The sequence below is a fragment of the Nyctereutes procyonoides genome, unplaced genomic scaffold, assembly GCF_905146905.1.
Source record: "Nyctereutes procyonoides isolate TBG_1078 unplaced genomic scaffold, NYPRO_anot_genome, whole genome shotgun sequence".
Classification (NCBI taxonomy): Eukaryota; Metazoa; Chordata; class Mammalia; order Carnivora; family Canidae; genus Nyctereutes; species Nyctereutes procyonoides.
In genome coordinates this window covers 23,164,231-23,187,209 of record NW_026575040.1, presented here as the reverse complement: position 1 = coordinate 23,187,209, position 22,979 = coordinate 23,164,231, and the positions used below count along the sequence as shown (strand labels likewise).

The 22,979-nt window shown below is 43.9% G+C and overlaps 1 protein-coding gene across 1 annotated transcript in view; it reads left to right on the top strand.

Moving 5' to 3' along the window:
- The first annotated feature begins 5,279 nt into the window (after positions 1–5,279).
- TMOD2 (tropomodulin 2) overlaps positions 5,280–22,979 on the top strand; it is a 50,737-nt gene continuing 33,037 nt past the window's right edge. Inside the window, exons 1-3 of the mRNA XM_055320063.1 lie at positions 5,280–5,386; positions 19,083–19,277; positions 21,109–21,265. Of these exons, the coding sequence (XP_055176038.1) occupies positions 19,152–19,277; positions 21,109–21,265 (283 nt within the window). The 5' untranslated portion in view covers positions 5,280–5,386; positions 19,083–19,151. The remainder of the gene's footprint in view (positions 5,387–19,082; positions 19,278–21,108; positions 21,266–22,979) is intronic.

The window sequence follows — 22,979 nt, the reverse complement described above, 5'->3', positions numbered from 1 at the left end:
GATGAATAGATGTAGAGAGTAGTAGGGCAAGTGAAATAAGTCAGAGAAAGACAAATACTGTATGATTTCACTTATATGTGGAATCTAAAACACAAAACAAAACAAATAGAAATAGATATAAATACAGAGAACTGATGGTTGCCAGAGGGGAGAGTTGTGGGGGGATAGGTGAAACATGTAAAGGGGAATATAAGGTACAAACTTCTAGTTATAAAATAAATAAGTCATGGGACAAGTACAGCATCAGGAATATAGTCAATAATATTGTAATACCTTTATATGGTGACAGATGGTAACTACACTTGTGGTAAGCATTTCACGCATAGAATTATCAAATCACTATGTTTTACACCTGGAAAAAATTAGCCAAAGGATTTAAATAGACATTTCTCCAAAGAAGATATAAAAATGGCCAATAAGAACATGAAAAAATGCTCAATATCATTAATCATTAGTGAAATGCATATTGAAATCACAATGGGATACCACTTCCATTCATTAGGATAGCTATAATAAAAACAAAAAAAGATAGACATTAAGAAGTGATGGCAAAGATATGGAGAAATTGGAACCCTCATACATTTCTGGTAAAAATGTAAAATTATTCAGCTACTTTGGAAAATGGTTTGGCTGTTCTTCAAATTACTAAACATAAAGTTACCATATGACCTGCCAACACTATGCATAGGTATATACAAGAGAAATGAAAATATGTCTATACAAAATATACACAAATATGCATAGCAGCATTATCCATAATATTCAGAATGTGGAATCAACCTAAATGCCCATAATTGGACAGAGAAAATATGACATATCCATACAGTGGAATGTTATTTGGCCATAAAATATGAAGTACTAATATATGCTATAACACAGATGAACCATGAAAATGTTACGCTAAGTGAAAGAAGGCAGTCGTAAAACACCACATATTATATATCCTATTTATGTGAAATGTCCAGAACAAGCAACTCCAGATAAGACAGAATAGTTTAGTGGTCACCAGAGGGGAAGAGGAAGTGTCAGCTAATGTGTATGGGTTTTCTTTTTGCAATTTTGAAAATATTCTAAAGTTAGATTGGGTGATAGTTGCATAACTCTGTGAATGTACTAAAAACCATTCAATTGTATACTTTACTTTACTCAGAGAGGTTAAAAAAAATTCGTCACCATCAACCCCCGAGGCAGTAAATATCTGAGTTCAAACTCAAGTCTGTCTGATGTTACAGCCCAAACTTCTATCCTTTACATGATAATATCCCCATCCTTTGCCTGTGGCTGTAGTTGTTCTTTGTTTTTGTAAACTCTGAGAAATAGTACTTCAATTCATCCAATGAACTTACTTTTACATTTCTTCTGTAACACTTAGGATACTTTCAGTTTCAAGTAACAAAATGTCTCAAATTGACTCACAAATAAAAATATATATTATCTTGGGACGCCTGGGTGGCTCAGTGGTTGAGCATCTGCCTTTGGTTCAGGGCATGCATGATTCTGGAGTCCCGGCATGGAGTCCCACATCGGGCTTCCTGCATGGAGCCTGCTTCCCCCTCTGACTATGTTTCTGCCTCTCTCTCTCTCTCTCTCTCTCTCTCTGTGTGTCTCATGAATAAATAAACAAAATCTTTAAAAAAATTTATTATCTCACATAACAAGAAATCCAGGGGTGCCTGAGTGGCTCAGTTGGTTAAGCATCTGCCTTCAGCTTAGGTCATGATCCCAGGGTCCTGGGATTGAGCCCCATGTTGGGCTCCCTGCTCAGCGGGGAGCCTGATTCTCCCTCCCCCTCTGCTCCTCCTCCCTACTTGTTCTCTCTCTCCGTCTCTCAAATAAATAAATAAAATCTTTTTTTTAAAAAAATCCAGAAGTGGGACAGCAGCAGATATGATTGATTTCCTGACTTAACAACAACATCATAGACCCAGGTTCATTCTATCTCTTTACTCTGCCATCACCGATGTGTTGGCTTTGTCCTGAGGGTCAAGTTTCACATAACACAGCCAGATGCAACAACATCCAGTGGAGATTGTGGCATGTTTTCCTCTATGTCTCTGTTTAAGAGCAAGAAAGTCTTTCCCAGAATGCCTTCATCAGACCTCTACTCAAGTCTCACTTACCAGAACTGGGTTGCGTGCCCACCTCTAACCTCTCACTGACCAGTCAAGAGGATCTTATTCCCTTTGCCCGTGATAGTTTAGGAGTGTACTTCTGAGACGGTAATAAGGTCACCTTCCCTAGTGGGTGAATACCTATACAGGCTTCTGTAAAAAAGAGGAAAAGGGGTGAATGGATGTTGAGTAGGCAAGAAACAGTATCTGCCACACACTCCGAATGAGGTGTGCTACACTGTGAATAATGAAAATACTTCATGATAAGTGCCACACAGAATTTTTTACTTTCTATCAAGTGACATTTACTGTTGACATATCAGCTTCCTTGCTTACACAAAGACACTAGATAATATTATATGTAAGGTCCCTTCTGGCTTGAACTGTTTCAATTTTACATTTTCATATTTGAAAAAGCAGGGTGAAAAATTAAACCTACAAGATATGGTCCAGAAATGATGATGGGTTTCAGCTGACCAGTTATAGGCATGACTGACATCCTTTCTCTCTGCAAAAGTTTTAGACATAGATAGCAGATGTAAAGAACCAAACAAACGGATCATATCTTTCCATTAAGTTTTAACATTAAAAATAGAAAGGTTAAATGTTCTACCTTCCTGCCTCTTTTGTTAACATCTCCTAGCTTTCTAGCCCTTGTGGTATAGACAGAGGAGACAGAGGTTGATTAGAGGTTCTTTTTCACAACTTCCTTCCTTTAGTTTGGTGTCAGCATCCTCCTGGAGCTCATACATGGCTCTGGGACTGTCATGGGGGCTCTCATACTTTTGCTTTTGCTGCCAACTATGACTTTACCTTAAGAAATAATTTCTCTGCCTGCTACCTTCAGAGATTTCACCTGAAATAATGCTCCATTCATTTCATCACATGCAGGCATTTTCCTTGTGGGGAAAGATGAAAGACCACTGAGTATTGTTGTATCTCAAACCTTTGCTATGCTTTCTTCCAATATGAATAAAATTGCTTTATTACTTTCAGCTTATGCCTACCATCAACTTTCTCTGGGAAAACTGCTGGCTTGATTTGTAAGCAGTCCCGTTCTTTTTTTTTTTTTTTTTAAGATTTATTTATTCATGAGAGACACACAGAGAGAGGCAGAGACACAGGCAGAGGGAGAAGCAGGCTCCCTGCAGGGAGCCCGATGTGGGACTCGATCCTGGACCCCGGGATCACACCCTGAGCGAAAGGCAGATGCTCAACCACTGAGCCACCCAGGCTCCTATTCTAATTTAACAGAGGCTATGATTTGTGATAAATGCACAACATAAAAAAGTCAAAGATATCATGTCTCTCAGGACATTTGGAATAACAAATGACAGGAAAACTTGGGAGCATGATTTAAGTGGGTTTGGTCACACCTCCATTTCATTGCACTTTTCCCAGAACAAATGTGTCATTTCAGTTAGGAAGCTGAGGGTACAATCCATTACCACTCTTGAAAGTGGAAAGCACTCTGGTCTCTCAGCACCTCCTACGTGCCATTGTTCATCCTACTAGTTCCAAGAGCCTTAGAGAATTAACTGTTTTTTGATTCAGCCCACCTTCTGGAGAAGCCATGGCTCTCTTTTGAAATGTACAAATGAAAGGGTGCTGAGAGTGTCTCCTTGGGGAAGGCTGAGAACAAGCAGGGTGGAAGAAGAGAAGATAGGCTTAATAGTCAACTGGATGACCTTGAGTAAGTTATATCATCTCTGTGCCTCTCAGAAATCTGGGGGAAATCCTTACTCTGTATCTCACAGATTGTTGCTGAAATCAAGTAAGAACACGAATAGGGAAGTATTTTCACAAGTGCAAGACTGCGTTATCATTTTCAAATATGAAATTTCCTCCGCATTTTGTTTTTTTTTTTTTTTTTGCCACATGATAACTGCAGGTCATGCCAGGTTCTGATGCTGTTTCACCTCCATTCACCCTTTGAGTATTTCAGGCAGATGACAGCAGCAATGCTCCATCCATCTTTTTGGTTTATTTTCCTTCCACTGCAACTCTGAGAGGCAAATCTCACCATAAGGTGAAATACTGCATAGGAGCTACTTACAAAACTCAACATACTTAAACTGTCCAGATAAATGCTACATACAAGAGTGGCACTAGAAGTATGCAAAGGGTTCAAAAAGGAATGAGAGCACATCTAATGGGAGAAAGCTTCTGGAAGATAATTCCATTATGCCATGTATTTTAGTAATTTCAGTCTTAGTCCTATGCCACCCCACCCTGCTTTCATGCTTCAGAGACAAGATCGCATTTTCTCTATCTTTGTAGCTCCCAAGAACCTGGGGGAAAGGACATTTCAGTACGTTTCCAGGATGAAGTGAGCTGGCTAAATGGCTGACTAACAAGAGAGGTGGGTTTTAACATTTATTTACCCAACCCAACGAGGCTCACCTAGTTTTAACTTAGTAATATAGGTAGGACTTTCCAGGCAAGAAGTGTGCCCAGGAACACCCCTGTGACTCCCAAGGAAGGAGCCTTTGTGGCGGATGTAAGTGCCTAGCACAGGGGCTTTCATATGTGCACCTAATACGGGGTTAGTCCTCACCATACGTCTTCAGGCTTTAAGCCTGTTTTACAGATGAGGATGCCAAGACTCGGGATGGGCTGCGTTGTCCAGTCTCACGCCTAGTTAAAGCCCCTGCGTGTGCATGAGCTCTGCGATACCCTAACCCCCAAACTTTAAATCAGCCTGGCTAAGCCCCACCTCGCTTACCGCCTTCCCTGCAGGCATCTACCCTAGCTGCTGCTCTTTCCCGGGTCCCCGCCCCAGCTCCCCCCCCCCCCCCCGCAATAACCAGGTCTTGGGGCTTCCGCGTAAAGATGCTCACTCACCCACCGCTCCTCACAGGCTTGGAGAGCCTCCGCCACCCCCCCTCTCCGCAGGAGCCCCGAGCTTCTCAGAAGAGCCCGCGCCGCTTTTCCCCCAAGGCGGAGGTCCTCGTCGCCCGCAGAGCGGGGACGGGGTCGGGACGCGGGCTCCGGGAGGGGACACCTGCAGGGGAGGACCCGGCGGGGGGTCCCGCCTCCGCGCCGCCGCGAACTACGCTTCCCAGGCTGCCCCGCTCCGCCGCGCGCCCCCGCGCCCCCGCGCCCCCGCGCCGCGCCGCGCCCGCCCGCCCGCCGCGCCCGCGCTGGAGCCGCCTGTTGATCGCCGCGCTCGCCCCGGCCGCGGCGCCGCCCCTGCTCGGCGCTGCCCGCCGCCTCGGAGCGCACGGACGGACTGACGGCCCGCACCGCCGGCCCCGGGATGGGCGCACCGACCGGTGAGCGCGCGCTGGGGCGGCGGCGGGGGCGGGCCGGGGCGGGCCCGGGCGCGGTGTGCGGACCCCGGCCCGCAGCGCGGGGGTGGCCGCGCCCTGCCCGCGGGCCGGAGGATGCTCGGCGCTCGCTGTGCGGGGCGGGGCGGCGCGGGGCGGCGCGGGGCGGCGCGCGCGGGAGGCCTCGCCGGGGCGCGGGTCCCCGCTCCGCACTGCGGCTCCGCAGCCCCGGCAGCCCGCCGGGCGGCTGCAGCGAGGGCGCGGTCTGCTGCGGGGCTGGGGCTTTCCACGCTGGGCTTTGTTCCCCCCTCTGCCCTCTGCTCTGAACGTGAGAGCAGCTCCTGGAGCCCGGTGCCTGCCTCCGCATCGTTCCAGCGGGCGCCGCAGGACCCCTGGAGCTGTCACCCGCACCCGCAGGGCGGTTCAGCCTCCGGGAAAGCCGCGTCCAGGGAGCGGCCTTGGTGCAGGTCCTCGACACCTTTATTTTTTACCCCTTGGTCAAAGTAATGGTAGCATGTGCTCTCTGAATCTGCCTAAATTTTCCCCTTTGATCCGCAGGAATGAAGATTGACTTTAAAATAATAATATTAATAAAAGGCTCTTAATGGGAATTTTTACTCAGAGCCTTCAAAGGTGGCGAGGTGATGCAGGCAAAATGCAAATTAGCAATGAAGGAGGCCGTGAATGCTACTGGCTTCATCTTGCCGGTTAAACAGCCGAATCACAAGGCACTCGGGAAGGGAATGAAAAGAACATCAGAGGAGGTATTTTTCAAACCAGGTTCCTGTCCTAGCTCTACCGTTAAGGAGCTGAGGGACTCTAGGCATTCCCCTTCATCTCTCTGAGTCTCTCTATCCACTTAAAATGGGGCTTTTGAGCTACATGATTTCCAAACCTCTGTTCTTCCAAGATTCTCCTATCAGGGAACTGGAGAGATGAGGTTGCTTCTGTTCAACACCATTACAAAAAGCCTGATTGTGACAGAACAAGTGGCTCTACCCTAGTGAGGAGGAAAGATTTCTCGAGGCTCAGGCAATCTGATTTTTAAAAAATAAAACTGCTTTTCTCCATCCACTCTCTTCCATCTAGCCCAATCAACATGTATTATAGACACTTTAATTTTTGCGGAGCTGTAAATTGGTAGGCAGCCTGTGTTTCTTTGTTGTTGTTTTTAATTTGCTGAAGGTGAAGTCATGAGATCAGCAGGTAAAGGGAGAAGCAAATGGCCCCCCAGGTCTGGGCTAAAGTGGTCAAATGTGGTCAAGAAGAACAGGGGGGAAAGCCCCAGCAAGAAGTAACCAGAGAGCATATGCCCTGAGGAAAGAGAAGATGGGTACTGTTGGGTCATTGGTGAATAATACACAATAAAAGGAATGAAAGAACCAGAAAACCAGTGCTATGCAAACCCTAACATAACTGATTCAGGCAAGGACTCATCCCTGGGTTGAAACCCTTTGAGTGAGAGGTTGTTGGAGAACAGGATTATCTCACCGTAGATTACCTAGAGAAAAATGTATCCTTACAATGGAAAGATGAGGAGGTCATCACCTCAGCCTAGTGATCAAGCTTACCAACATCTATTAAGAGTTCCCGTTGGGATGCAGTAAGATCATGACTTTGCCTATGCAGGTCCTGCCAAAGAGACAGGAAAGTCAAGGCTAGGAGGATGAGGAGTATGTAGATTAAAATACTCAAGTGAAAAAAAAATAACAAAATAAAATAAAATACTCAAGTGATGTAACAACCATTTGAGATGTGTGAACTTTGGATCCTAGATCAGAAAAAAAAAAAATTGCTCTAAAAGATGATTTGGAGACAATTGGAAAACATTTAACATGGACTGTATGTTAAATAATATTATGGAATTACTTTATCATTTTCTTAGGCACAATTGTGGTATTGTGGTTATGTAGGACACTGTCCTTTGTGTAAAGTACAGATGTTAGAGGAAATGTGTCATGACAGCTGTGACTTTCAGCTAGTTCAGGGGCAGAAAGTATAAGGGTGGGGGAGCAAGCCAGGAATGTGGCAAAATGAGGACGGTGAATCTAAGAGAATGGTATGCAGGTATTTGTTGCACTGTTCTTTTTTTCTTTTCTGTAAGTCTGAACTTTTTAAATTTAAAAAAGTGGGGGAGATCGTTGAAATTAAAGAGTAGGGCAGCCCCGGTGGCACAGCGGTTTAGCACCGCCTTCAGCCCAGGGCGTGATCCTGGGGACCCTGGATCGACCCTGCATGGAGCCTGCTTCTCCCTCTGCCTGTGCCTCTGCCCCCCTCTCTCTGTGTGTCTCTATGAATAAATAAATAAAATCTTAAAAAAAAAAGAAATTAAAGAGTAAACTAAGAGAAAGGATTGTAGAGAACTATGTGGTTAGTGACACACAACTGCATTGAATATGTGGCTTTTTTTTCCCAATATTTAAATCCTACTGGAGGTGTGAGCCGGCTCAGGGCAAGTTCCCTTTTTTTGGTTTGTTTTGGTTACTATCAATCATTTATTCTTGAGATACTGCATCCTCTGGGACACCTTGCTGGCTCAGTGGGTAGAAGATGACACTTGTTCTTGGGGTTGTCAGTTGGAGCTCCATATAAGGCATGAAAACTACTTTTTAAAAAGGGGGGGAAAAGATACTGCATCCCCTAACTCCAACCTCAAAGTATTAATAATTCCCAAACCTTTGAAATGCTAGCTCTCCTCAAGAACCATCCTGAAAGCACTGTCCCTTTCCTCTCTACATTCAAGATTTGTGTCAGTATAGAAGGAAGTTCCTGGTAATTGTTCTTTTTATTTTGAGTTAGGGAAGCATTGGGGAAAGAACAGATCCAGCCTTTTGACAGAATAGAAGGTGTAGGGTTTCCTCTCATTCTCTTTATTTGTAAGTCACATACAATCAAATGGTTGCTTATAGACTGTAAGTGGTTCAAAGAGGTTCATAGAAGGCATGTGCAGAAGAGACTTCTGTTGCCACACCAGGAAAACAGAATCAACTCTTAAGATACAACCCAACTTTTTAAAAAGATTTTATTTATTCATGAGAGATACAGAGAGAGAGAGAGAGAGAGAGGCAGAGACAGGCAGAGAGAGAAGCAGGCTCCACGTAGGAAGCCTGACGTGGGACTCGATCCCTGGACTCCAGGACCACACCCTGGGCCGAAGGCAGGTGCTAAACCACTGAGCCATCGAGCCATCCAGGGATTCCCCACAACCCAATTTTATAGAGAGCCTTTTGCTGTAAAGATACTTTTGTTCTTCCTAGAATATACATTTTCTGCTTTTATGTTTTACCCTCAGTACTACACCATCACTCTAAATGTGTCATCAGTTTCCCCTATTGACCTCTGGATAGAGTGGTAATGAGAAGGTCAGTTCCAGGACTATGGGTAATAGGAGCCCATGAAACAGGGCCCAAGGCCGACTGTGTCAAGCCTGGGTGAGTAAGGAGCAAGTCTGTGGCACCAGCCCTGAGAGGACTCCCATCACAGCAGTTGGAGGGGTCTAGAGTCTAGTAAGCTGGGCTGCTGTTTAGCCAGTATGTGCAGGGACAGCCATCCCTGTTGTTTAGAGGTGATAACCATTCTGACTGGGCAGGGCCCTTTCCATACCATTTGCTAAGTATTTTGCATATCATCTTGATAAGCAGTCATGAGACAAGATGCACGTAGTACCAGTAAGTCACAACCATTGATCAAAACATAGATGGAAAACAGATGCCAGAGTGGGAGACAAGATAGGTGAGTCAAAGACTACATAAGCAGGCAGGAGCCAGGAGCCACATGAATCAAAAGAGAGAAAGTAGAGAACTGGGTGCCTGGGTGGCTCAGTCGGTTAAGCATCTGCCTTCAGCTCATGATCCTGGAGTTTCAGTATCAAGTCCCGCATCAGGCTCCCTGCTCAGTGGAAGTCTGCTTCTCTCTCTGCCCTCACCCCACTTGTGCGCTCTCTCTCTCCCATTCTCTGTGCCTCTCAAATAAATTAATTAAATCGTTTTTTTAAGATTTTATTTATTCATGAGAGAGAGAAAGAGTGAGAGAGGCAGAGACACAGGCAGAGAGAGAAGCAGGCTCCATGCAGGGAGCCCGACATGGGACTCGATCCTGGGTCTCCAGGATCACAGCCCGGGCTGAAGATGGCGCTAAACTGCTGAGCCACCAGGGCTGCCTCAAATTAAATCTTTAGAAAAGAAAGAAAGAAAGAAAATAGAGAACCCATAGTGCTAGTCAGGAAGTGAGAAGCTGGGACGCCTGGGTGGCTCAGTGGTTGAGCATCTGCCTTCAGCTCTGGGAGTGATCCTGGAGTCTCAGGACCAAATCTTGCATCGGGGTCCCTGTGGGGATCCTGCATCTCCCTCTGCCTATGTTTCTGCCTCTCTCTCTCTCTGTCTCTCATGAATAAATAAATAAATAATCTTAAAAAAAGGGGGGGGGGGAGTGAGAAGCCATCAATTCCTGAAGGCAAGGTGAGGGAATGTGACTAGAACCAAGAGGCAGTTAAAAATTAAAAAGACACAGCCACCCACGTGCAAGGCAAGGAGATGGAAGTCAGGAAATAGGAACTCCTCAGAAAACAGAGAATAGAGCCAGACAAAGGGATAAGGCAGCGGCAGGAAGTGGGACCTGCCAAGAGAATTAGAAACCAGGTAGCAGTCTGCACAGAGTCTAAGACTCCCAGGCTAACCAGCCTCTGCTGCAGCCAGGAAGCTTCTTGGCTGCTTCCTGCCCAGGTAGAAAGCTATCTCCTTTGGCCAGCCTATACATGGTGGCTCACTACACCTGGCAATGCTGAGCTAGGGCTCTTAGAAGATGCTGCCTCTCTATATTCAGCAGACCCCAACAAGGATAACAGAGGGAACAAATACCCCAAATAAAAGACTATTCTGAGACCAAGGACAAAAGAGAAATGGGTTGCATGTGTGTGTATTCTTAGAGCTTACATGTGTGTGTACTAGACAGTGTGTGTACTACTACATGCCTGTACTCATTATCACTTTAAGCATCATCTCCACTTTCTTCTTCTTCTTTCTTTTTTTTAATAATTTTGTCCTGAAATGAGCCTAGCTATTTTTTTAAGGTTTTATTTACTTATTCATGAGAGACAGAGAGAGAGGCAGAGACAGAAGCAGGCTCCATGCAAAGAGCCCTATACGGGACTCGACCCCGGGACTCGGGGACCACGCCCTGAGCTGAAGGCAGATGCTCAACCACTGAACCACCCAGGCGTCCCTCCACCTTCTGAGATAAATACTGTTTTTTGCCTGTTTTACAGAGGAAGGAACAGAGGCTTAGAGAATTTTCACTCACACCTGTAACCATCACACCCAGGGGTGGTTGACTCCAAGGTCCATGCTTTGAGTCTTCTGAACCTGGTGGGGGGCTGATTCTGGTGGGTGGGCACATTATTTTAAAAGGAGACTGTTTTCAAGCAAAATTTGAGCAACTTTTATGTGGTAAGTCTGGGAAGTTAAGACCAAATAGTCTCAGATACAAACTCTTGATTCTGGTAAGATCTGTTCCTCCTTCCCCTTTCAGCTTATTCCCTTCAGTTGCCCTGTTATACTTTTTTGCCTGAAATTTCTCCTTATCCCACCCCATTCTCTGTACCTTGTCACCTGCAAGTATTTCCCAGAATAGGACAGGAGCCATTTGATTGTTAGGAAGGAAGGAAGGAAGGAAGGAAGGAAGGAAGGAAGGAAGGAAGGAAGGAAGGAAGGAAGGGAAAGGAAAGGGAAAGGAAAGGGAAGGGAAGAAGGAAGGAAGGAAGGAAGAAGAAAGAAAGAAAAGAAAAAGAAATAGACATGACTGGGCCATCTTCAAACAGCTAGATTTCAAAACACAGACTATGTGTTTTGTACACATTCTTGTATGTGCCCACAGGTAGAAAGGAATTAAATATATAGGAACAACTCATGTCTTGTTGGAGGATATGTTGATATGCTGATTTTGTTCTGATTTAATAATTTTAGAAAATGTAGATTTGGTCTTTATGCAGTTTGGTTTTATGATTACTTAAAAACTGTCTTGAAATATTAAAGATTTATAATAAAGAATAATAGCTTTCTCTTTTCTCTACTCCTACTTGGGAATAAATCATTGCCACTGTAGTTGAAGCCCAATTCTCCCATCCCACCCCCACTTCTCCCAGGGTGGTATATGTCCTTTCGATGAGCCATTCTTATGTAGCTTTCCTAGAAATGCAGGTCTTGTGGCACTGTTTTGCCCTCTTAAAAACTTTTCATTAGGTTTTTAAGAGTATTTTTTTTTTGTTTTCTCTTGTAAAAATTAGTCTTTGGTTTGGACAGGGTTTAATAAATAGGGCTGCTTGTTTTGGCTTTGGCTCCAAGTCTTGGTGTGTATAGGCAGGGCCAAAGACTGGGCACTTGGTGTGGTATCTGATTTTCCTCTCTCATACCGCATTCTCATACGAATTAGGTAGTGGAAAGAGAAGCAAAGGAAGCTATACCCCTTGTTTTCCTTTATAGGGCCTGTGTCTTTGTGTCACAGAAGAGTTAGTGAAGGGACCCTGCCATTCTTCCTTCTGCTCAGGTCCTTACTGCTATTTTCTGTTTTCCTAACTGACTTAATGTACATTCCCCCCTAGACTCCAGGAAGCCTTACTGGGCACTTGCTTCATTCCAGCATGTGCATTAGTATCTTATTGCATGTTGAGTGCTTGCCATGGGGCAGACTATGCCAGAGGTGAGGCTGCAGCAGCTTTGCAGACTTTCCACTGTGGCATCGCTATCAGGATGAGAGAACAAATGTGAACCCTTGTGGGGCCCTGGCGGGAGCTAAAGCAGGCCAGCCAGCCATGAGCCAGAAATCTGCAGTTTGACCTTAAAAGCTCTGTGAGTGCTGCATTCTTCTCCACAGTATATCTGTATTTTTTTTTTTTATTAAACAATAGTAACTGGCTCTTCCCCAAATCTTCAAGTCCAAGTTTTGCTCCAGGAAGATGCACTATTTTTTTCTCCTCTGGCTCTGACACTCACTCATTTATGCAACACATGCAATTTGTTTTAACAGGTACTGTTACATAGTATTAACATGTAACTACTTGCCAGGCTAAACTGTAAGCTTGGTTGGGGCACAGGATATCATTTGCTTTGTTGGCTGCTATTTTCCCAGCAGTATCTGGAAAGGATGAGCTTTCAGTAGATATTTGTTGAATGAATATACAAACCTGAGCTTGAGAAACCTAAGAATATAAAGAATTACGATGTTGTCCCTATGCTCTGGGAGTTCCTAGTATATATAGTTGGAGAGAAAACTATACATGTAACAAACATGAAAAGACAGCAAGAGATGAACACCAAATTGGTGACATAGGCAATGTGAATTTAGGAAAAGGAGCAATATCTGTGGTCTTAGGTGGCCTCGGCAAGTTCCATGCCAGAGAGTAAAGCAGTGCATATAGGTGAATGAGCTCCTAGGCCAATGGGTCACTTCACCTCTCTGAGCTAATTTTCTTCATTTGTGTTTGTTGGATGCCTACTCTGGGTCAAGACTTGTGTTGGAAGCCAGGATTATAACAATGAATAAAACTGAGATAGTCCCCATCCTCACAGAGATTAGCAAGACAGAGATAAAACAAGCAATGGTAATAAAGTCAAGAGCTTTGATCAAGGTTATGACATGGGGGAAGGAAGTGCCCCAGACCTTGTCTGAACAAGGCCTCCCTGAGGAATTGAAGCTTACATGAGACCAGAAGACAAAGAAGACAGCATTCAACTGAGGAGGGTGGGGGTAACTAGCTCTCTGAGCAGAGTGAGCAACATAAGGCATGATCCGGGGATTGGAAGAGGTCCAGGAGGCTGGAGCCAGGAGGAGATGGGGAGTGTGGTGCAGGATGAGGCTGATGAGGATGACAGGCCAGACTGTGAGTTTGATCCTTATCCTCAAGGCAAGGGGAGGCCACTGGAGAATTTTAAATAATATGGCAGAGTTGTCTAAAAAGATCACTTTGGCCATTTGTATGGAGAATGGATCGGAAGTGGGTAAGACTGGCTGTGGGGGTGCAGACAAGTTGAGGAGGTGGATTTTGACACATTTAGATAAGGACAGGATTTGGTGTTTGATGGGTGTGGAGGAGACAAGGAAAAGAAGGTGTCAAGGATGGCTCCCTGGTTTCTTGGCACCAACTGGAAATTCCAGAGTAGGAGAGGCTTTTTGGGAGGACACATGATGAGAGCACCCAGAGGTGCCTGAGGCAGCCAAGTAAAGATGTTTGTTTGCCAGTTAGAAATATCTGAACCGGGCCCTCAGGAGCAAAGTCTAGGACAAATATATGGATTGGGGGGCTTTAACATATGGATCATAGTTAAAACTTTGGAGGTGGTGAGTTCCCCCAGGGAGAATTACAGGGTGAAAAGAGAAGTTCTGAAACAGGACTTTGAGGTGGAGGAAGTGGAATTGCCAAAAGACAGCAAGGTAAAGTGATGAAAGAAAAGCTTTCTATGTTGGTGGACTGGCTGATTTCTCAGGCCTCAGTCGGCTCTGACATTCTGTGGTCCTGCAGAGCTGGGATTTGAGCCAGGTCTCCAAAGCAGAGCACATGGATAGGCCATGAGAATAGAGAAGGGCATTCCGAGGAATATTACTCTAGCAGCCAAAGCCCCAACAAGAAACAGAGGACACACTCAAACTGAATAATTTGAAGAAGTTTAAATAAAGAGGCTATTTACAAAGATGTAGGGTGGGTTTAGAGAATCCAGGAAGGCAGAAATCTGGCACTAGCCACAACAAAGACCCATCACCGCCCCCAGGCCTGAACTCCACTGAAGGGGAGAGCCGCCAAATATAAAGAGCTGCCTAAGAGATGTGGCCTTCTGGACCAACCTTCCTCTCTCCCTGCCCTCCAGTTTCTTGCCAGGGCCTCCTGCTGGCCAAACATAAGCCAGAGAGCAAGAGAGACCCGATGCAGTATAAATACATTATATTCCTGAGCACAGAGCAAGGTGGAGAGCGGATGTAGAGTGGCAAACAGAAGATACCCAGAACAGTTATCTTGAAAAATGGAAATATGTAGGTAAGAGAGTGTATTCGTTTCCTGTTGCTGCTATTACAAATCCAGTGGCTTAAAACAACAAGGATTTATTGTGTTACAGTTTTGGAGGTTAGAAATCCAAACAGGTTTCACTGGGCTAACATCAAGGTGTTGGCAGGTTTGCACTCCTTTCTGAAAGCTCTAGATGAGAATCCATTTCCTTTTCTTTCCCAGCTTCTAGAGGCGGGTCACATTTCTTGGCTCTCAACCCCTTCCTCTCTCTTTAAAGCCAGCAATCACATCACCCTGACCCTCTGCTTCTGTCATCACATCTCCTCTGGCTCTTCTGCTTTCCTCTTTCATCTTTTAAGAGCCCTTGTGATTATATTGGACCCACCCAGATAATCCAGGATAATCTCCCTATTTTAAGATCCTTGATTTAACCCACTTGGTCCCTTTTGCCATGTAAAGTAATATATTCCCAGGTCCTGAGGATTCGCATTTGGACATTTGTAGGGGGTCATTATTCTGTTGATCTCAGAGAGCCAATGAGCCTTTTTGGCTGGAGTAGAATAACTCCCTGGGAAAGTAATGAAGACAGAAAACAGAAAGTGCAAATTGAAGCCAAATTATGGAAGTTTTGGATGCTAGACTGTCTGAACTTCATTCTGTAGACAAGAGGGAGCCATTGTAAGCGCTCTTACCCAGAGAAGTGGCTTGTTAGCAGTATAAAGAAAGATGACCCGATTGTGGTGCTCTGGCAGCTTAGAGGGAAGAAGAGAAATCTCTCAAGATGCCATTAGAGTAGTTCAGGCCCAAAGGACAAAGGTCCAAAATAAGAGGGATGGGAAGGGGTGGTGTGAAAAGTTCTGTACATCTCCACAGGAGATGCTAACCAAGTGGCCATGGAAAGAAGAGAGAGAATCTAAGGGTGGTCTCAGTTTTTAAAGTGCATGACTGGTAGATTAATGGTATGATCTAGAAAATCAGGACAGCAAGTCAATTTCACAGGAGGATGTGAAATTAGGAGTATAGTTGTAGAATCCTGGACTAGAAATACAAATAGCTCTCAGGTACTACCGATTGTGAAACACATCAATATTTATGTACCACTAAGGGAAAAAATGTTGCCAGCTAAAATATAATGCATGCTTTCTTTAAAAATATTTTTCACTTTATTGAAAGAGCAGTTTTAGATTTACACAGACTCTTTGGAAATCTTTTAATTTACATACAACAAATTGCATTTGTTTAAAGTGTATAGTTTGCTAAGTTTTAACGTATGCATGCACCTGTGAAACCACTGCAATCAAGGTAGTGAATTAATATATGTATAACTCAAAATTTTCTTCATGCCCTGTCATGATCCCTTCCTCTGCCCCTCCCTACTTCTCTTTCTTCCATCCCCATGCAACTACTAATTCGCTTTCTGTCATAAAAATTACATTCTCTAGGTGCCTGGGTGGCTCAGTCGGTTAAGCATCTGCCTTTGGTTTGGGTTGTGATCCCAGAATCCTGGGATCAAGTCCCATGTCAGCCTCACTGCTCAGCAGGGAGTCTGCTTCTCCCTCTATCTTCCCCCCCAACCCCGTGCTCACTCTCTCTCATGCATTCTCTCTCAAATAAATAAATAAATAATAAAATCTTTAAAAACATACATTACATTCTCTAGCATTTTAGATAGAGTCATACCATATGTATTCTTTTGGGTCTGGCTTCTTTCATTCAGTATAAGTATTTTGATGTTCATCCATGTTGTTGTGTGTTTCAATACTTCATTCCTTTTTACTTCTGAATAGATTCCATTTTATGTATATACCATGATTTGTTTATTCATTTACCCACCAATGATCACTCAGTTTATTCACAGTGTTTGGCTATTTGAAATAAAGCTTCTATGAATAGATTTTTTAAATTATAGATCACCCTGGGGCATAAAGGGAAAATGCAAGTGAAAAGAATTGGTTAATATTCTTAAAAGTTCTTCACATTTAGAATGTAACTTTTTGAATCACTTTCTGATTCAGTCATTAATGTCTGTTTTTTTCCCATGCAGTATCTCCTCTGTGCCAGAGTGGTAATTTTTTTTAAAAGCCTGTAAAAAGAACTAAAAGCCATTAATGCTAGGCTCTTAAGCCCATTCTGTAATTATGTAGAACTAGCTTAATGTGGATCTTCCTTTGGGAGCATTGCTAAACATGCCTGAGTTGCTGCCTCTCTTACTCCCCTCCCCATTAGGCTTTAAAAGAGTGGTCCACCATTTTTTAAAGTCCCTTGGATTTTTTTTTTTCCAAACCCCTGGCACTCACCCTTCTAGTTTTGAAGCTGGTGATTTTGATATTATGACTTTGTAGGCAATGTTGAGTACATCTTGACTGGTGCTGGGCCAACAGTAATCCTAGGATCATCAATTGTAAAACACACCTGAACTTCAGAATGTTAGATGTAGGAAACTGTGTAACTTCAAGTCCATTAAAAAGGATAGTTCAACCAGTTTATTTGATGAATAAGAGCCTGGCAGATTTAGATCTGTGCCCAGGGTCACATGGTAAAGTAGTGGTATCTGAGACCAAAACAAAGTGCCTATGATCTAATTGGTCTCTGACTATAATGGGATGGTTTTGGGGGGAGAGTTTTGTTTGTTCATTTTACTGTACTATAGCAATGGAAGCTTGAAAGAAAGCTGGCTAATGGGAAAGAGAGTTGTTATACATGGAAAAGACAGCCAAATAGAAAACCACAAACATGAATGTGGTGAGCAGTTGAATTAGTAACAGAGGGAAGCAACATTCTAATAACCCGTCAGTGGCTCACGTTCAACTGATCTCTTCCCAAACCGTTCTTCCCATTCTTCATTCTTACGTTTTGAATTATTTATTTATTTATTTATTTTTAAGATTTTATTTGACAGAGAGCAAGCAAGCACAAGCAGAGGAAGAGACAGGCAGCACTGGCAGAGGGAGAGGGAGAAACGGGCTCTCCATGGAGTAGGATCCTGACTTGGGGCTTGATCCCAGGACACTGGGATCATGACCTGAGCTGAAGGCAGACACTTAACTGGCTGAGCCACCTAGGAGCCCCTTGAATTACTTTATGTTAAAACGCAGTGCTTCTCAGATGATTCTTCTGCTTTAAAAATTTGTGGTGGCTCCCTATCTCCAAGAGAACAAAGCGCAGGTTCCTTGGCAGGGCTTATAGGGAAGGCGCTGCACACATGTCCCTTTCTTGCCTTTAGTTCTTTCCTCACCCTGTAGCATACCAACCATTCACCAACACACCATCAGACACCTTCTTATCTTTGTGCCTTTGTTTATGCTGTTCCCTTTTCCTGGAATAACCCTTCCCCACCCACATCTGCCTATGATCTCTTCCTTCAAGGCTCAAAGGGAACCTCTTTTTTAGTTTCCCCTCAAGCCTCCCCCCTTACCTAGTGATTACTTCCTCATATGTTTTTAAACCTATTTTACACTTTACTTTTGTTATAGCATTATCGAGTGGTATTTTCTCTATTTGTGTGTCTCGGTAAGCTGTGCTCTTCTTGAAGAAGTAATCACGTCTTGTTTATCTTTGTATTACTGCTTTTAGATGAGTGCCTGGCAAATAGTAGGTATGCAACAAATATTGATTGCCTTGAAAGATCTGATTGAGTTTAGTACCGCCTAAGGAGAAACACAGTCAGCTAAGTACCTTGCTATTTCCTAATTGCAACATTATCTTTCTAGAGGAGAGATGGAAAATCCTCTGCAAGAAAGATGGGATTGCATAAGAAATGCATTTTGAGCGGAAGTCTAGGAGTGAGGTGGTATGAAGGAAGTATAACGAACTAGGCAGCATGACTAAGGAAAGGAAAAGGAAAAAAGCATGACTGAGGAAACAAAAAAAAGAGGGGCACCTGGGGCTCAGCGATTGAGCATTTGCCATTGGCCCAGGGTGTGATCCTGGAGACCCAGGATCGAGTCCCACATTGGGCTCCCTGCATGGAGCCTGCTTCTCCCTCTCTCCGCTTCTCCCTCTGCCTGTGTCTCTGCCTCTCTCTGTGTGTCTCTCATGAATAAATAAAATCTTAAAAAAAAGAAAAAGAATTGGGGCTAGAAAGAAAACAGATGAAGGAGAAAAAAAGAGAAGAGGAACGTGGAGAGTACATAGTCAGGATTTTAGAATCTTGGATTAATTGCAGGGCGTTAGTGGACAACACTTTCTCACGCAGACGTTCCAAACTCTCTTTCCTGAATGAACCCTATTTTGTATTCTTCACATCACTCTCTCCCTGAAAAGACACAAATGTGCTTCTTACAGCTGCCTTACAATTAGTTCATTGTTTTTCACTATTTTCTATGGAAAACTGGAGGAGGCAGAGTAGTGTGGTGGAAAGGCACCCACTATGCTGGGAGTCAGGAGACCCTAGCACATCCCAGCTCTGGAGCCTCGGGCAAGGCACTTAGCCACCTTTGCCTAAAAGTTTTATCTATAAAGTGGCATATTAGTACCTAAGCCCAGGTTTCCTCTCTGGGTTGTTTGTAAAGATCTAAATAGGTAAAAGAATGCATATGCAAACACCTTCTAAGCTGTCAACAGGGTTTTGCTCTGCCATTGGAGGTGATCTTACCATTTCGTTGAATTATTCGTCCAATAAGGACTCCATTGGCAGATAGCAGAGCTTGGTCTCCTGTTAATAAGTCCTGGTTGCAGAATAAGATAACAGTGTTTCTTTCTTTTTGGTAGTATTCTGAGGTCTCAGGAAGCTGGCCTGCTTAAATGTTCGAGACCCATGAGAAGGGCAAATAAGAAGCCATGGCGCTCCCTTTTCAAAAAGAGCTGGAGAAATACAAGAACATTGATGAAGATGAGCTGCTTGGCAAACTCTCAGAAGAGGAACTGAAACAGTTGGAAAATGTTCTTGATGACCTAGATCCCAAGGTTAGTGACCTGGAACTGAAGCCGAGTGGTTAATGGTAGTATGGGATAAATGGTGTGGCTTGCCCCTTAAACAATAGTTTAGAAATCCCTTAGCTCCAAATACAAATTCTGTGTCCTTCCCCTGATTGGTTCTGGGTCACTTACTCTGACAAATTCATAAAGAACCTTAGCAGCCACATCTATATAATATAATATATAATAAGCCACAATTTAACATGGTAAATGTATTTCTCAATTTAACGTCAATGGTAATGATTTACTACCATTAATAATGGTAATGATTAATGACCAATTTAATGTCAGTGGTAGAAGATTTTCCATTGTTTGAGAAAGGACTGGTCTAACTTAGGAAAGAAGAGGGGGAAGAGGAAAAGGGGAAAAAAAAACTTACCAGATTTCTTCTGTGAGGTCATACACTCCACTGGGCACAGAGCCCTTGGGGTAAATTATATTATTCCCATTTCATAAATGAGGGGACATACAGAAGATCTCATACTAGTAAACATCGGAGATGGTATTTAAACCAGGCCTTTAGGGACCCGTGGGTGGCTCAGTGATTGAGGGTCTGCCTTTGGCCCAGGGCGTGATCCTGGAGTCCCGGGATCAAGTCCCACATCGGGCTCCCTGCATGGAGCCTGCTTCTCCCTCTGGAGCCTGCTTCTCCCTCTGTCTATGTCTTTGCCTCTCTCTTTTTCTGTCTCTCATGAATAAATGGAAAAAAATCTAAAAAATAAAGAAGATAAATAAAAAATAAAATAAACTAGGCCTTTAACCCTAAAGACAGATTTTTTAATCTCATTTTTTTAAAAATGCATAAATAACTTGAAATATTTGGTGATCTCACAACAGATAGATTTGAATTATTATAACAATAATATGTAAATTTAAGTGGAGATTCTAGTATTTTTGTGAGTTCTTGAAAAGCAAAGAAGTTTGTTACAGTGTTTGTTTAGCAAGTATTTTCTTTAGCACTGATAGTGTTACCTTAAAATTAGAATCAGAGGCATCCAAAATAGTGATTTTACTATAAATAAAAATCATTTATATTTATATTACTAAAAAGTTTTTATATTTACATTACTAAAAATTATTTATGTGATATTCCAATATACCAGACACTTTGGATATTTTATCTACTTTTTTTTTTTTAATTCATGAGAGACACAGAAAGAGAGAGGCAGAGACACAGACAGAGGGAGAGCAGGCTCCATATAGGGAGCCCAACGTAGGACTCGATCCCGGGACTCCAGGATCCTGCCCTGGGCCCAAAGGCAGATGCTCAACCACTGAGCCACTCAGGCGTCCCTATTTTATCCACTTTTTAAAACGTTTTTATTTTTGAAACTTAAGGAAGGGATCACTAAAGCTTAAGTAGGTATCCGCATCTACCCTAATATTTGCTTACATGGTTGGATGTTTTCCTAGGAAAGAGGCCAGAAATGGTGGTTCCTCGTTAGTCTCTGTATAGCTGCTTGGGAGCACCTTGGGTGCAGACCTGACCAAACCTAAATGTGATCTATGAGGAAGGAGGCCATGAAGGGTGACTGACTTTTAGCTACCGCATTCTGGAATGCAGCTGCAGAAGGCTCATAGGCTGCTCTAGCCATCTGTGCTCGTTGGGAGCCTTCCTCTCAGCATAGGATGTTAGAGCAAATAGGGCCTCGGAGACATGCCAGAGTACACCTGCCAGCATCTCAGTGTACACCTCCGCCTCTGCACAGGTCTCCTTCTCCTTGCCTCCCCAGTATACAGCAGGGCAGGGGTGGGGGCTGAGTAAACAGAATCAGTAAGACAAACACCTTCCTTCCTGCTCACACCTCTGTCTCATCAGAGCGCACTGCTGCCAGCTGGATTCCGACAGAAAGACCAGACCCAGAAAGCAGCCACTGGCCCGTTTGATCGCGAGCACCTCCTCATGTACCTGGAGAAAGAGGCCTTGGAACAGAAAGACAGGGAAGACTTTGTGCCCTTCACTGGAGAAAAGAAAGGTAAGGGGCACAGATGTCACATTCTGGGACGAAGGTATTCCTCATACCTTGTCATGGGAGAGTCTAGCAAGGTACCTGACCTGAAAGTGGGAAATAAGCCCAGAACTGGATTTGTGGTTAAAAAGAATCATGGCTGGTAGAGATATGTCAGTATACATTTGTCCAAACCTATGGAATGTGCCCCACCAAGAGTGGACCCTCATGTAAATTCTAGACTTTGGATAATAGTGAAGTCAGTGTAGGTCCATCAGTTGTAACAAACAGTACCATTTCACTGTAGGATGTTGTTGGGGGAGGGGGTTGTAAGCATGGGACAAGGAGTGTATGGGAACTCTCTGTACTGTCCTCTATGGTCCTAAAACTCCAAAAGAAAATAAATAAATAAATAAAGTTTAATAATAAAAAAATTACAGCAGAATGTATAAGCTAATTAAATGAATACTTAGAGGGTAGCGGCACTCAAATTAGTCCTATGAAAAACATCTTAAGCTCCAAAGAACATTTTGGCAGTGTGAGGTAGTGTCATGCCTGAAAGAAGACCCTAGGGATATTGGTATGTTTCTCTTAGCCTAGGGCTTTACCCGCAGCAGACGTCCCCTTAGGGCCTTTCTATTCCATTTCTGGGATTGCTGTGGCACCAGAACTCTAGCCTAAGATGTTACCCTTAGAGACCAGTGCAGTCAACCATTCCCTCATCCCGCATTTACCAAGCACCCACTCTGTGCAGAACCATGTGACAGGTGCTAGCACCACAGTCAATAGGACCCTACCTTGGCCTCAAGGAGCTTGTGGTTTGGTGAGAGAAGCACTGTGACAGTCCTGGAGAGGCTCTGAGGAGCAAGGGGATGTTCCTCCATGCCAGGACTGAGCTCAGAACCAAGGCAATGAAAAACCTCCTCCTCAGCTCCCAACCCCGGGCTCCAACAGCCTGTGTGGTTCCCTTAGCTACAGCCAAGGACTCGGGCCCACAGGTACTAATGGAATCATCAATAACCTCATGGCAACTACAGTCTTTTTAAAATGCAAATCAGACCATGTCACTTCCGTGATTAAAGTCTCACATCTTCACTGTGGTCCTCAGCACTCGGGAGAGCTCACCTTGCCCACCTGTCTGATCACCGTACCTCTTTCCCTTGCCAAGCCTCAGCCCCACTGTCTGTGTTCAGTTCTCCAAACCTGCCAAATTCTTTTCCCATCCCAGCGTCTTTTCATAATCTCTTTCTTCTGACCCACATCCCCATTTTTCACATTCTAAAAGTCTCAGTCTGCTTAAATGTCAGGGCCTCTGGCTTTCCCTGACCCTCTTCTAAAATAGATCCCTTCTTTCTGCCATGACACTCATTTATTGCTTTCAAAGCACTGTGTGCATCATTTTGTTGATTTACTCTGGGTTTTGTGTGTTTCCTACCTTAGATGAGATCTTCACAGTGGGACTGTGTCTCTCTTGCATCCCAGCATAGAAGCTGGCACAGGGGAGGCACTTGATAAATACAGGTTTGAATGAGTGCCATCTGGGAGCTTCTGTATGGGACCACAGGTGGTAGGAGCACCACTCCTCAGTTGGCACGAGTCAGAGTGCTGCTGCCTTCTCTTCCTTGACATCTGGCTCTCCTCTGAATCATGAACATTTGATGGATCGTGCACCACTAATCACATCAATTTATTAAGAAAGTTAGACAGTGACAAATTGGGCAAATAACTAAGGATTGCCGTA